This window comes from Bidens hawaiensis, unplaced genomic scaffold, assembly GCF_021521415.1.
Source record: "Bidens hawaiensis isolate Kalapana, Puna unplaced genomic scaffold, B.hawaiensis_p1.1 tig00034363_1, whole genome shotgun sequence".
Classification (NCBI taxonomy): Eukaryota; Viridiplantae; Streptophyta; class Magnoliopsida; order Asterales; family Asteraceae; genus Bidens; species Bidens hawaiensis.
In genome coordinates, this window is record NW_027495948.1 from 44,686 (window position 1) to 57,558 (window position 12,873).

At 38.1% G+C, this 12,873-nt stretch overlaps 2 protein-coding genes across 2 annotated transcripts; one reads left to right on the plus strand and one right to left on the minus strand.

Moving 5' to 3' along the window:
• The first annotated feature begins 5,866 nt into the window (after positions 1 to 5,866).
• On the plus strand, positions 5,867 to 7,465 carry LOC143586145 (uncharacterized). Its single transcript, XM_077067750.1, has 5 exons — positions 5,867 to 5,968; positions 6,131 to 6,227; positions 6,319 to 6,392; positions 6,734 to 6,823; positions 7,113 to 7,465. Exons 1-5 carry the CDS (start codon positions 5,902 to 5,904, stop codon positions 7,199 to 7,201), a joined length of 417 nt encoding a protein of 138 aa, XP_076923865.1. The 5' UTR covers positions 5,867 to 5,901; the 3' UTR covers positions 7,202 to 7,465.
• Positions 7,466 to 8,569: 1,104 nt separating this feature from the next.
• LOC143586146 (inositol oxygenase 4-like) lies at positions 8,570 to 10,293 on the minus strand. The gene is made up of 8 exons (XM_077067751.1): positions 10,118 to 10,293; positions 9,819 to 10,023; positions 9,619 to 9,731; positions 9,427 to 9,549; positions 9,264 to 9,333; positions 9,077 to 9,155; positions 8,897 to 8,978; positions 8,570 to 8,805 (listed from the first exon to the last, which is right to left on the minus strand). The coding sequence occupies exons 1-8, from the start codon at positions 10,145 to 10,147 to the stop codon at positions 8,779 to 8,781; spliced, it is 729 nt and encodes a 242-aa protein (XP_076923866.1). The 5' UTR covers positions 10,148 to 10,293; the 3' UTR covers positions 8,570 to 8,778.
• Positions 10,294 to 12,873: the final 2,580 nt, after the last annotated feature.

The following is a 12,873-nucleotide window of genomic DNA, read 5'->3' on the forward strand; positions in this document are numbered from 1 at the left end:
GAAGCCAAAGAGAGTACGAGCTCTTAGATTGGAACTTAAAGTTGATTTAGCTAGTCAAATCAAAGAAGCTCAGAAATTGGCAATGGAAGAAGGAAACATCAAGGCCGAAAAAGAAAATGGCACAATTGATCAATTGATTAGAGGAAGTGACGAAATTCTTTGACTTGGTACAAAGATTTGGGTACTAATGGTCGGAAATCTAAGAGATAAGATTCTCAAAGAATCACACAAGTCAAAATACACGATGCATCCAGGTAGTGACAAGATGTATCACAATTTAAAAGATGACTACCGGTGGATCGGTATGAAGAAAGATGTTGCTTTGTATGTAGCTAAATGTCTAACGTGTTCCAAAGTGAAAGCTGAACATCAAAAACCTTTAGGATTACTACAACAACCGGAAATCCCGATATGGAAGTGGGATATGATAACCGTGGATTTCATCATGAAGTTACCAAAAACTTCACGCCAAAATGATGAAATTTGGGTTATTGTAGATAGACTCACGAAGTCTGCTCATTTCATTTCAATCCAAGAAACGTTTAGTATGGATAAGTTAGCACAATTATATGTCGAAAACATTGTATCCTTACATGGTGTGCCGCTATCCATCATATCCGACAGAGATAGTCGTTTTACTTCAAATTTCTGGTCCAGTTTTCAAAAAGCCATGGGGACGCGACTAAATTTAAGTACTGCTTACCATCCCCAAACTGATGGCCAAAGTGAACGTACAATTCAAACCTTGGAGGATATGCTTCGTGCCTGTGTTATTGACTTAGGAGGAAGTTGGGACACTCATCTCGCGCTGATGGAATTCTCGTACAACAACAGTTATCATACGAGTATCCAAGCAGCACCATTTGAAGCATTGTATGGACGTAAGTGTAGAAGACCTGTGTGTTGGTTAGAAACAGGTGATAGTCAGTTGTCAGGGCCTGAAATTGTTCAAAGGACTACCAACCAAGTAATACAAATTCGTGAACGATTGAAAACGGCAAGGGATGGACAAAAGAGCTATGTGGACATTCGCCGCAAGCCTTTGGAATTCAAAGAAGGCGATAATGTATTACTTAAAGTATCACCTTGGAAAGGTGTAGTAAGATTTGGGAAGAAAAGAAAATTAAGTCCAAGATTTGTTGGACCATTCAAGATACTCAAAAGAGTTGGTCCAGTTGCTTATCGACTAGAATTGCCCGAGGAGATGAAAGGTATTCATGACGTGTTTCACGTATCCAATCTTCACAAGTGTTTAGCCGATGAAACCCTTTCAATGCCATTAAAAGATGTTAAGATCAATGAGAAGCTTAAGTTTGTGGAACAACCGATTCAAATAGAAGATAGTATGGTTAATTTTCTCAAGCACAAACGACTTAAGCTCGTAAAAGTCAAATGGGATTCAAGACGTGGACCCGAGTACACATGGGAACTCGAGTCAGAAATGAAGAAAAAGTATCCCAATCTATTCCAATAAATCTCGAGGACGAGATTATTCAAAAGGTGGGGAGGATGTAACACCGCGTCCTTTACCCTCTTTAATTTAAGCCCAAAACAATAACTTAGAAAGTATAGGGACTGAAATTGCAAATTCTGAAAATCTTCTCCCGTCGCGGTACGCGACGGGGGGTAGCAAACAACCCATCGCGTAGCGCGATAGGTTGATGAGTCACCGGACACGTGTCGAACACCGTTTCAACACGTGGCGCAATGTGACGGGCCACGTGTCACCACCGCATAAGGCGGCGTATAAGACGGCGCCGCGGTACGCGACAGGTCCCAAGGAACCCATCGCGTACCGCGATGGGGTTCAAAAATGGCTATAAAAGGGGGGTGACGGGCATGAACCCCATTCATCCCAAACCACACCTCTCTTTAAACACACATAGCCTTGGGAAATGTGCCCCATTGTCGTAACAAGCCAACGTGCTGTTTTTCTCGTAATTCGTGCAAGAAACGAAGTTGTAATAAAGTTAGCAATCGTATAAGCGAGTAGATCAAGATCCTGCCTTTTTCTTATTATCAATCTAAGTGTCCGCTTTAAGGTAGGGTTTACGTTTAACTTATTTGAATTATATCTTAGACTATCAATCGAGGTTATGGCCTTTAACCTTGATCGTATTTTATAAACATTCATTCACAATCATGTTTTCATGGACGTTACTTTATGATGAAGTAATGTTAAACAAAAAGATATATTTTGACGGGCATGTAGTAACTGGAAGGGGGATATCACTAATAGTAAGTTTCTTGCCTAAGGAAAAGTAATTTGCATAAATCCCAATCAACCGTGTGACCCGTTTACTTACCTGGAGAAACTTACCAACGTGATAGAACCTATTAGGCCAAAGCATGCTATATCAAAAGTCACATAAAACCAAGTGTTTTCAATCACAATCAAAGATAAACGATTTCAAGGTTAAGCTTACAATCATAGCTTAATCATCATTCAAATCATTCATACAAACCTATTTATGTATAGGTTAAAATCATTCACAATCAATCAATCAGTCAAGGGTTTTCAACACCAACGGTACAGGTGAATATGTTAACCTTTTCAATCAGTCAAAACATGTTTATACTCAAATAAGACGAACGGGTGCTTGTCTTAACGAGTCAATCAATGTCTACATGAGATAATGAAATCTCTAAAACGTTATAATACAAAGTAGAGAATAATATCAACTCAGACCGAATACACATGTGTCTGGATCCAAACATAACTGTTAAAGCTCAATCAATCAATCAAAGGCAATGAAGCCGCGAGCTTAAACGGTCATGACCAGTTCTCAGTTCAGGGCTGTTTGGCTCGGGGAATACCGTTGTGTGTGTAGGGCAGTGGTGCATATACCGGAAGTAGAAATACTTCCGCTGAGATTGTCAAGAAAACTACATTTGTATTGTAATGTCATTCAAAATGTTTTATTGAGTCATACGTGTTCACCAGCATATAGCTGACGTATTTTTCAAACCCATTGCAGGTAATTAAGCATAAGTAGCAATAGCAAGGATTGGAGTCTTATGATGATAGAAGCGCGTACAAGATGGCTCCGTTTTTTTGATAACTAAAATCCTTGTAATATGGAACATATGTTTTGTAAACCGATACTCGGGTATTTAATTCCCGAGTAAGTTTTCAATGTAAATTAATATTATATTCAACCTAAAGTCTTCCGCTAAAAATTAACCCATAAACTCTGATATATTTACAAAACAGGTACCAACTTGTGGTCACACGCCTAGGCCCTAAGTAGGGGTGTGACAGTGTATTTTTGGTAACATTACTTGTCTAAATTGTGGCGAGATCGAAAATGCGGATCACACTTTAGGGAACTGTTTTTTTTTTTTGCGAGGTTGATTTGGATTCAGCTGTTCTCTTAGGTCAAAATACCGGTTAATAGCTCCTTTGTTGATGTCCCCTTGTTGTTACATGTTGTTGTTAACTGGACATGCATTCTAAATAGGAAAAAGATTATTTTGGTGATGGTTTTCGCTACGTTGTGGAGACTTGATTATATAGAAATGATAGACTTTTCTCCGGGAGGGTCTTTACAATTTTTAAATTGATAGAAGATGTTAAAGACTTAGCTTTTCTATGAATGCTTAACCGTTCAAATGGCTTTGTTGGGGGGGAATGGAGAGCTTGGTTGGAGTTTAATTTAGATGGTGTATTGATGTCATATTTGTCTTTCTTTTTGGCGTTTTGCTTTGGGTTAAGCTCACCTTCTTGCTAGGCTTTGTTTGCTTTGTACTTTTATGGTGGAATGAAAGCATTGCATTTAAAAAAAAAACATTATTTTGTACGTTAAGACTTAAGGGACATATTTTTTTCAGCTCAGGCGAAACACATGAATTCTCAGGCCGGCCCTGATGATATTACTATGTTTAAAAAAACCTAATGAGTAAAGTGTCATTATCGTCCTTGTGGTTTGGCAAATAATGCAAATTTAGTTCAAAAAGTTTATCTTTTGCATATGGATCATCCACGTTTCTCAGTTCTTGCCAATTACATTCAAATCACTAACCCCGTTAAATTTAATCGTTAAGTCAGGGGTAGACATGTCTTTTCACTATTTCTTTATTATAATACTTATTTCAATGAACTGCGGTTTTCGTACTTGTGGTTTGTCCAAATCTGCGGTTTTAGTCCAGTAGTTTTAAGTTTGCAATTATCCTTTCTATGATTTCATTTCACTTGCAATTATACCCGAATTTATTAACCTCATTAGGTCTGGTCGTTAACCAATCTGCATGCCCTCACATGACGACTGTCGACCAGTTTTGTCATTTTTCTCCCCAAATAAGCCTCAGCCATAATTAGCAAGCTCCCTCACGTGAGGAGTTGGGGTGTATTTGAGGAAAAAGGAAAAAAAGAAGGAACAAAATGCCCCTCACGTGAAGGGCACACTGATAGGTTTAACAACCAGACTTAACGAGATTATTGAATTCAGGTTTAATTGCAAGTGAAATGAAACCATAGAGGAGAAAATTGCAAATTTGAAACAACCGAACTAAAACTATAGATTTAGACAAACCACATGAACGAAAATCACAGTTTATTGAAATAAGTAATAAAATAAGATTGAGTGAAAAGACATGTCTACCCCTGACTTAACAATTAAATTTAACGGGATTAGTGATTTGGATATAATTAGTAAGAACTGAAAAACATGAATGATCCATATAAAAAGTTTTAATAAAAATTCAAATTATTTATTAAACCACAATAACAAAATTGACACTTTACTTAAAATTAATTGTCATACCCATCCTTACACGGAAAACAAAATATCTAATACATGGAGTAGTTTGTTGTATCTTATTTTCAGACTGTCACTTTCATAATTTACCTACTTGTTAAACAAGTGTCTTTTTGTCATGTCTTCCCACTTGCACGGAAGATAGTGACTTGATTGGTTTTATCTCCAAAAATATTCAACGTTACAGCTGCTATGTGGTAACTTTTTTATTCATCGCAGCCTACCACACGTTAAAGGTAGATTAGAATGTTATCAACGAATAGATATATACAAATTATCATACGTAATATTTATAAATTTGATTTTCTTGAATACACATACTTCACATGCATATATACCTACCCATATAATGATGGTGTTAACATCTAACAACGACAGCTTACATCATCACCTGTTATGTCTTGTCATTTAGATGTCTCGTTAAGTTCTTCTAGAATACATTAACTAATGCACATTTAGTGGTGATAATGTTTGATACGAATCGAATATACTTTTGATACTGTTCGATTGTACTGTAGGCTGTAGCTAAGTAGTTTTAATTTGTGTCTCTAGCTTAAATACATGATTAAAATACAGATAAAAAATTCAAAAAATATGTGCCATAAGTAATTCTTTAGATAAATAATTATATATTATATTGTTCCCGCTATTTAGGTAAATCGTGATCTTTTAAAGTCTCAATCTGTCGTCTAAACCCCCTAAAAAACACATTCTCTCTCATGAGTTAAAGCAGTTACAGACGGTTTTTTTGCTTTCCTCGACATACAAAACCCTAAACGACGTGTTCCTCCCCTGCTAATCAATCTACAAAAAAGGCCGATCATATTTCCAATATGGGGTTCTGATTATACGAAAATTTTTCCACAAATCTAACAGCTCAAAGAAAGCTTGGAAAACGAATATAAGCACCGGTGATATGGAAGAGTTCTTCGTGAGGTTAACATTATGAAGTTCCATTTTTTTTATGTCAATAACAGCACCCCATACTTTAACTAATTTTAGCATCCCTTAATTTGAATGTATATTCGTTTTACAGGATTCAACTGATAAGCAATTGTTTTTCTTTCTTTTTCTTTTATTTTTTTACAAAATTTGATATTAATCTATATATTTTGTTTAATCTTTCCTTGCTTTCACATATTTGATGTTGGCTGGCTTGCTAGAAACTGGTAACTTGTGTAGTTGTCTTAAACAACATCAATTAATTGCTGGTAAGATTCTTTCTTATGAAGCATGTTATTCTTTGAAATTTAGTGCATTGCAACTTTGCAAGCTACAATAAAAGCAACCAATCTAACTCATTGAAAAAGCCATTTGGTCATAATGTGAGATGACATGCCTTGAATTTGAATAGGTGTACTCTTTGTTTGAAGGATTTTCTGCTTCGCTGTTGTTTCCCATGCCAACGATGGCTCAGGCTACAAGTTCTCGGGAGAAATTGTGGTACAGCTTGATAAACTCAACTCATAGGTGCAATTGTGCAAATGACTTCATTACCAAATCTCACTCTGTTTTCTTGGATCATGGTGAAATAAGCGTTTTGCCCTTCTCTTGATTGCAGGTGGCTTCGCATGGTTTCAGTCTTTTCTAGGTGGAAGCGGTATGATTTGACCCAACGAGTTCATGTCAAAATGAGTTGAGGTCAAAGCGGGTCATTTTTTAGAAAAAAAAGCATTAAACAACAGTAATTTGGTCTGGTCAAGAATGGTCGTTTTTAAAGTATTATTTGGTCGGCTAAAAAATGGATCGTTTAAAAAATTTAATATGTCTGGTCAAAGCAGGTCGTTTTAAAAAAATAATCTCGTCGGGCCAAAACAGAAAAAAATGGAATGTTAAAAATTCTAATTGTGATACGATGTTATTTGATATTTTGGTTTAGCTTTTTTTTATGAACATTCTAATATTGATTTCATGTATTTTCTTACATTGGAGTTTTTTAAATTATATATTTTCTGATGATATCTAAATTTATACAGGTGGTGGCTTTCCTGTAGCGGTTGCAGGTGGTGGTGGTGGAAGAGGGCGGAGACGAAGGCGGTGTCGGCACACTAACAATAGAATTGACAGTAGTGGTGTTGTGATGGAGAAACATGGCAATTTGGAGACAAAAGGAGAAGATAAAGCAATTATCAAGTGAATTTATTGGAGAAAATCTTTGAAGTTGATGAATAAAATATTACATTGTAATATTATACAACCCAGCCATCAGTGGAATTGAGTTTGTGTTTGTTGAGGTATTTTTTTGCAAACATTACAATTTTAAACAGAGTTGTTTATTCTGAATGTTATAAGATATTTCAAGTTGATGTGTTTTTTTTTAATATATATATGCAGTTAGTGATTATCAAATTCTAGAGAAGGAAGGAGACATATATCTGGTGCTTTTCGACGGTGTTGTGCATGAAATTAATGAAAGTTGCATAAGTAGTGGAAGTTCTGAGTAATAATCATGAGATTCAACCAATAGTTTCTTTACTCACCCTTCCTGCTGCACCTGAAGCTTTACACATTTCTGTGAAACTTGGCATACAATCCGCTGGATATCTTTTGAAAAGGTCAATCTTGAATCTTGGTCAGCTACAATATTACCCCAATACTCCAACAGTGGAAGACTCAATATGGTAGTCACCAAGCTTTCTTTAATTTTACTTTTATGATTTTGTTCATTTTGATAATAAATCTCGCGGGTTACACTTCATCACTTGTAAGGTTATGACATAAATTTTGAATTCTTTTCAAGCTAAATAGATTCAAGGCTACTTGTGTTTTATTTGCATCTGTAAGCGTATAACATGGCATCCTATCTTTCAATTTGTTTAGTGCTTATAAACTCATCCCTCTTGAAACATGCTACATGACTCTACAAATTGGTATTAATCAATGCTTATTGAAGACGACCTGCTTACACGTTAAACAAATATCGTTATCATTATGAAAAAAAAACTCCCGTCCACCGGACGGGTATAAAACTAGTTTATTTGGTTACAAGTAAATCAAAGGCATTCCAAAAAAATAAATAAATCAAATAAAACTATATATAACCGCTATGAATTATAATAATGTGTATCAGCTAGTTTAACTAACGTATGATCATGTCAACATAGTTGGCCTGAATGAGGTGGCGGGGCGCGATGTGTTCACGCAGTGAGATAGCTTAACTGTGAAAGTCACCGTTCGGAAAAAAAAACTAACGTAATGGCTAGTTCTTGCCCTGAACAAATCAATTAATGATTCAATTTGATTTAAACCAAAACTGTTAATTAATTTATTAAATTGATGAAAAAGATATCTACACTATTTATTAAAGCGAAAAAAATAAATAAAAAAGAAAGAAAGGATAAGTTACTTATTTCAATTTTGTATAGACATACAACTACACCTACCCAGAAAGTTTGGATGATATTTTTGTTGAGTTAGATTATATAATTTATCTTTATAGATGCTCTCGTGTCAATCTTAACCACAAACACAAACGTTTATTTGACAACTGATCGACGGCGTAGCAATATAGCTCGACCCATTGCTCATCGATAACGTTTTATCATTTAGATAAGCACCTAGCCACAAAAGATCTTTAATTCTTTATATCATTTTTAACCTATCAGGCTACCCGTTAACAACTCCAATCTTGGGCCACAAGCGTATATGTTTGTGTTATCCTTCAATAGGTGGTGCACCACTCATTTGATTGGTTTTAGTTATGAACCTTTTAGATGGCTACATTCGGCGTAAACTGCGATTTATTTGTTCTCGTTCGTTAACATAGATTGATGACATCATGTGAATTTAACGGTAACGAGTTCTTAAAAGAAAAAACGCATCTCCATTGGAGACATGATATATTGATAAATCGATCAATCATCGATAAAAACAAAGCAAACAATCAGCAGATACATTGAAATTTACAAATTTCACTAAATCTAAAAAGAAAACTTTTGATATATTATTGATGGGAGCTTGAATGATGTCCCTTGGATTATAACCTTCAATAAATCATGACCGCCTTTTAATATACGAGTCTTCACCATCTGAGAGTTTCGGGGAAATACTGAAAAGAAAACAAGATTCAATTAAGTGAAAATTCCTTTAAATTTGTTCAAGATTTTTTTGACATGATAATCTATCAACTAAAGACTCACCTTCTTAATGAGGGATAGATAATATGGCTTGACCTTTTCGACATCAACACGGACTTTGCTTTTACTATAAAGGTCATACTTGCTGCATAAGCAATCGATAAACGCACGTTAAAAAAATGTTAACACATTATTTTTCTTGTATTAATGTTGATTATTCACAAGTTAATCATGTTATATTACTTGAAGATTTGAAGCCACTTCAAGTTCTCAACATCCTCCTCATTCATCAAATGCTTATATGCACCAGACCTATGCAATGCTGCCATAACCAAAAGTAAGAATTCATTAGAATAGGTTCCAAAAATCCAAATTAGGTAAAAACTAATAATAATAATAATAATAATAATAATAACTTTGAGCAACTTACGATAAAATGAATGGTAACGAATGATGAACAGTCCTGCCTGTGGCAAAGTGGTTCCATTTTCCTTAGCAACCTGTGAAAATCACATTTATGTTAATCATCACCATTATTATAAAACATATAACAAAACGTGTATGTATGATGTTCAAAATATTAAATAACATACCAAATACATGTAATCATCATGCCCCCATGAAATCATGACATTATCGAGTCCACATCCTTCCTCATAAATTCCGTTCTTAGTTTGATAAACAGGATTGTTAACGTCCGGATTTTCTTTGAAATACTGCAATACAAAAACATTAATATAATTGATAAATATAAAACCAAAACTTACACCAAAATTAAAGCATACCTTATGGTGAACAATTGATTCATCAAAAGCACAACCAAGAGGATGTGTGTCACCTACAACAGCCCATTGTGGAAGCTCCCCAAATCTTGGAAGCAACAAAACTTTCCCAAGGTCTACAAGTCCATAAAAAAATTATTATAAAAACTTTTTTATATAAACCTTATATATATGTGATATTGATTATTGACATGCAAATATACCATGAATAAGTGCAGTCAAGTGGAGCCAATCCTCATTAGGATAATCTTTCCTAATGGCTTCAGCTGTCTGCAATAAATGCTCAATTTGTGGCCCATCCAAATCAGGATCACTATCATCCACAACTTCATTCAACAGTTCACAACATTCCCGTATACTCATCTCCAACTTATCCAACTTCTTATACTCCTCTCTCATCTTCTTCACCTAAATATATCACCATCCAAATTCATATTATTATTAACCATACACAATACACATTTAATATTATATAACACGATAATAAATTAATAATGCTTACGAATTCATATGTCTGGTGAATATGGTTCATTTTATAAAACTCCTCAACTTGCTTGTTTCTTAAGGTTTCAACATCATAATCTCTAAAAGTGTTACCAAATGCATTGATCTCCGGAGCATCAAAACCACCACTAGGATTAGGCACAACAAAACCTCCATCAAATACTAATTCATCAGTATTACTGAAGAGGTAGGTCCCAGTAGAGCCCAGTTGGACCCGCAAGACTCACCTTGAAGAGGGACGTCTGCGCAAAGACCAACTGGTTCCGCAGGACCCACCATGCTCAGAGATGAAGACCTTACGCGCAGTACGCCAGCTGTTCCCGCAGGGAAAGCCTCCCAATGGTGAAGTACCCCGCCTGTCCCCGCAGCTGCGGATACAAGCCATCTGGGAAGGCTACCCGCACTAATAGCAAGGCTACACGCACAAGGCACTAACTCTCAATAATTCAGTGTCACCTGAAGGAATGAGCAAGGCGGGAATACTCCCGCCCAAATGAGCCAGTCCGTATGCTTCTGGAAGATCTTTTGTACTATACCTGCCAAGATATGGACAAAATAGACAAGATCTTACCAAAGCAGCCCATGAACCAATCACAGGGTGACAGCTCACCGACAACAGTACGAGGAGCATGCTCTAGTACTGTTTGTCACTATTAGCCGCTGCCTACTCACCAACCCTTGTCGTGGCACGCACATAGCCTGCAGTTGGTGGAAATGGAACAGTACACAGCCGGCCTTGTCACTATCAGCCGCTGCCTACCCACCAACCAGCATGGCACGTGCGTAGCCCATAGTTGGTAGAACAGGAATATTATACAGCTGGCTGTACCTGCTTGGAAACCTACCTTCGGCTATAAATACTCCAACACATTGGAACGGTATGATCATCTTGTATCTTACCTTCACTAGCTATTTCTCTCAATATACACTTATATTCAGAGCAATTTAGTCTGATTCTCACGCCGGAGGGTGGTCACAAGGAGGAACCCCCCCTTCTCAGTGACGAGCTCACGGTGTCTGTTTTGCAGGTCATCTGAAGAACATTCCTTCTTTTCCGTACCTAACCCTCGTGGGAAACATTACTTAACCCCCAGATTGTCCATAATCTGCCCGGGGTCACCTAGTGTTTCTTCATTGGCGCCATCCGTGGGACAAAGCTAGAACTAATTCTCAGTTTTTTTCAAAACTTCTGAAAAAATGGTTAACGTTACTCCGGTCCCAAGGCCAGTAAGTGACCAAGAAACCCCGGTAACCACAACCCCAGCTACTGGGGGGAACACCGGCGGTTACACAAATTTTACGAACACTACCCCGGTTACCCAAGCCGGGGCAAGTGCAGTAAACAATCTTTCACTGGGATTCACCGATGCCCAGTTGGAGAAACAGACGAGGCTCCCCCGTCAAACACTCGATCAAGTTAAAGCGTGGGCCGAAGCACGTCAAAAGGAATTCCAAGCTGAGTTGGATGATCGCTTGCGTTCACTCCAGCAGGCTGACGAATTCGGAAGCACTCGACAACAGCTCAACATGAACAGTGAGTGCGAATACTCGGATGATGATCGGGAGGAATCCGACACTGACGCGAACCCTCGCCATAGGGCGAAAGGGAAGCGTAAGGAAACGGACTTCCAACCAAGAAGGAATTTCGGAAAAACCTTCAAACCAAGGAACGCGGGGGGAAACCCACGCGACTTCTCCAAAACCTTTAGACCTACTGCTGCAAATGCGGGAACATCCAAGTTTGCAAGGGACATTGCAGAAGCAATCGCTCCGAGAAGTGCCAAACAGATGTCCAACATCGGCACTTATGATGGTCTATCCGACCCAGATGATCACTTGAACAGATTCATAGCAGGGGCAACCGTCAGTAACTGGACGGAACCCACGTGGTGTTATATGGTCCAGATGACGCTGGTTGGAGCGGCCAGGGCGTGGTTTGATCGTTTACCGGTCCACCACATCTACGATTGGGCAGACTTCCAACACAAGTTCAGCCAACACTTCAGTCAACAGAGGAAATATACTGAAGAGCAGTGGACGATCCTCAACTGCGTGAGAGAGGAAGATGAATCTTTACTAGACTTCATCACTCGCTTCAACTCCAAAAAGCTGAGTCTGGGCAACATAAGTGAAGATCTTGTTCGCGCCGCTTTCATCCAGGGCGCCGAATACCCAGAGCTTATCCGCACGTTGACGGGTAAGGACGGCATGCCATCCACATGGGATGCCATCATGACGGCGGCCAAGCGCTTTGCCGAGACGGAGAAGCAACTGGGTAGGGATCTTCCCCAGAGTACACACCTCTACACGCAGAGGACCAGAGAAAACAATGTTCGGATCGCCCGGCAGAACAAAAAGAGGAAGCTAGGTATTTGGCAGTCAAGGGTAAACTTTGACACCTCATCCAGCTCTCGCCCTCTTGTTGGCGGAAGGGATAACACGCACCCTTCAAGCCGAAAACACCGGTGGACGCCACTCACCAAAAGCGTCACGGAGATATTTGCCACCGAAAAACTCCCATGGCCAAAAGCTCCAATGATCCGGCAGCGACCTAATGCGGATCAGAGCAAATCCTGTGACTTCCACGGGACAAAGGGTCACAATACAGAGGAGTGTACATCCTTGAAGGATATTGTTGAAACATTCGTCAAGGATGGAAGACTTGCACACCTTGTGGCATCAATCAAGAATGGAGGAAGGAATGATAACCGGTATAAAGGCAACGGACGAAAGCCCGTTGACATCAGCATCCAC

Excerpts from the sequence above, each read along its gene's own strand:
- LOC143586145 (XM_077067750.1), top strand. The coding sequence starts at position 5,902 with ATGTTGGCTGGCTTGCTAGAAACTGGTAACTTGTGTAGTTGTCTTAAA. Across the intron at positions 5,969-6,130 it reads ACAACATCAATTAATTGCTG|GATTTTCTGCTTCGCTGTTG; the intron begins GTAAGATTCTTT and ends CTTTGTTTGAAG. Across the intron at positions 6,824-7,112 it reads CACTAACAATAGAATTGACA|AGAAGGAAGGAGACATATAT; the intron begins GTAGTGGTGTTG and ends ATCAAATTCTAG.
- LOC143586146 (XM_077067751.1), bottom strand. The coding sequence starts at position 10,147 with ATGAACCATATTCACCAGACATATGAATTC. Across the intron at positions 9,550-9,618 it reads AATCAATTGTTCACCATAAG|TATTTCAAAGAAAATCCGGA; the intron begins GTATGCTTTAAT and ends TTTGTATTGCAG. Across the intron at positions 8,979-9,076 it reads AAGTGGCTTCAAATCTTCAA|CAAGTATGACCTTTATAGTA; the intron begins GTAATATAACAT and ends TTGCTTATGCAG.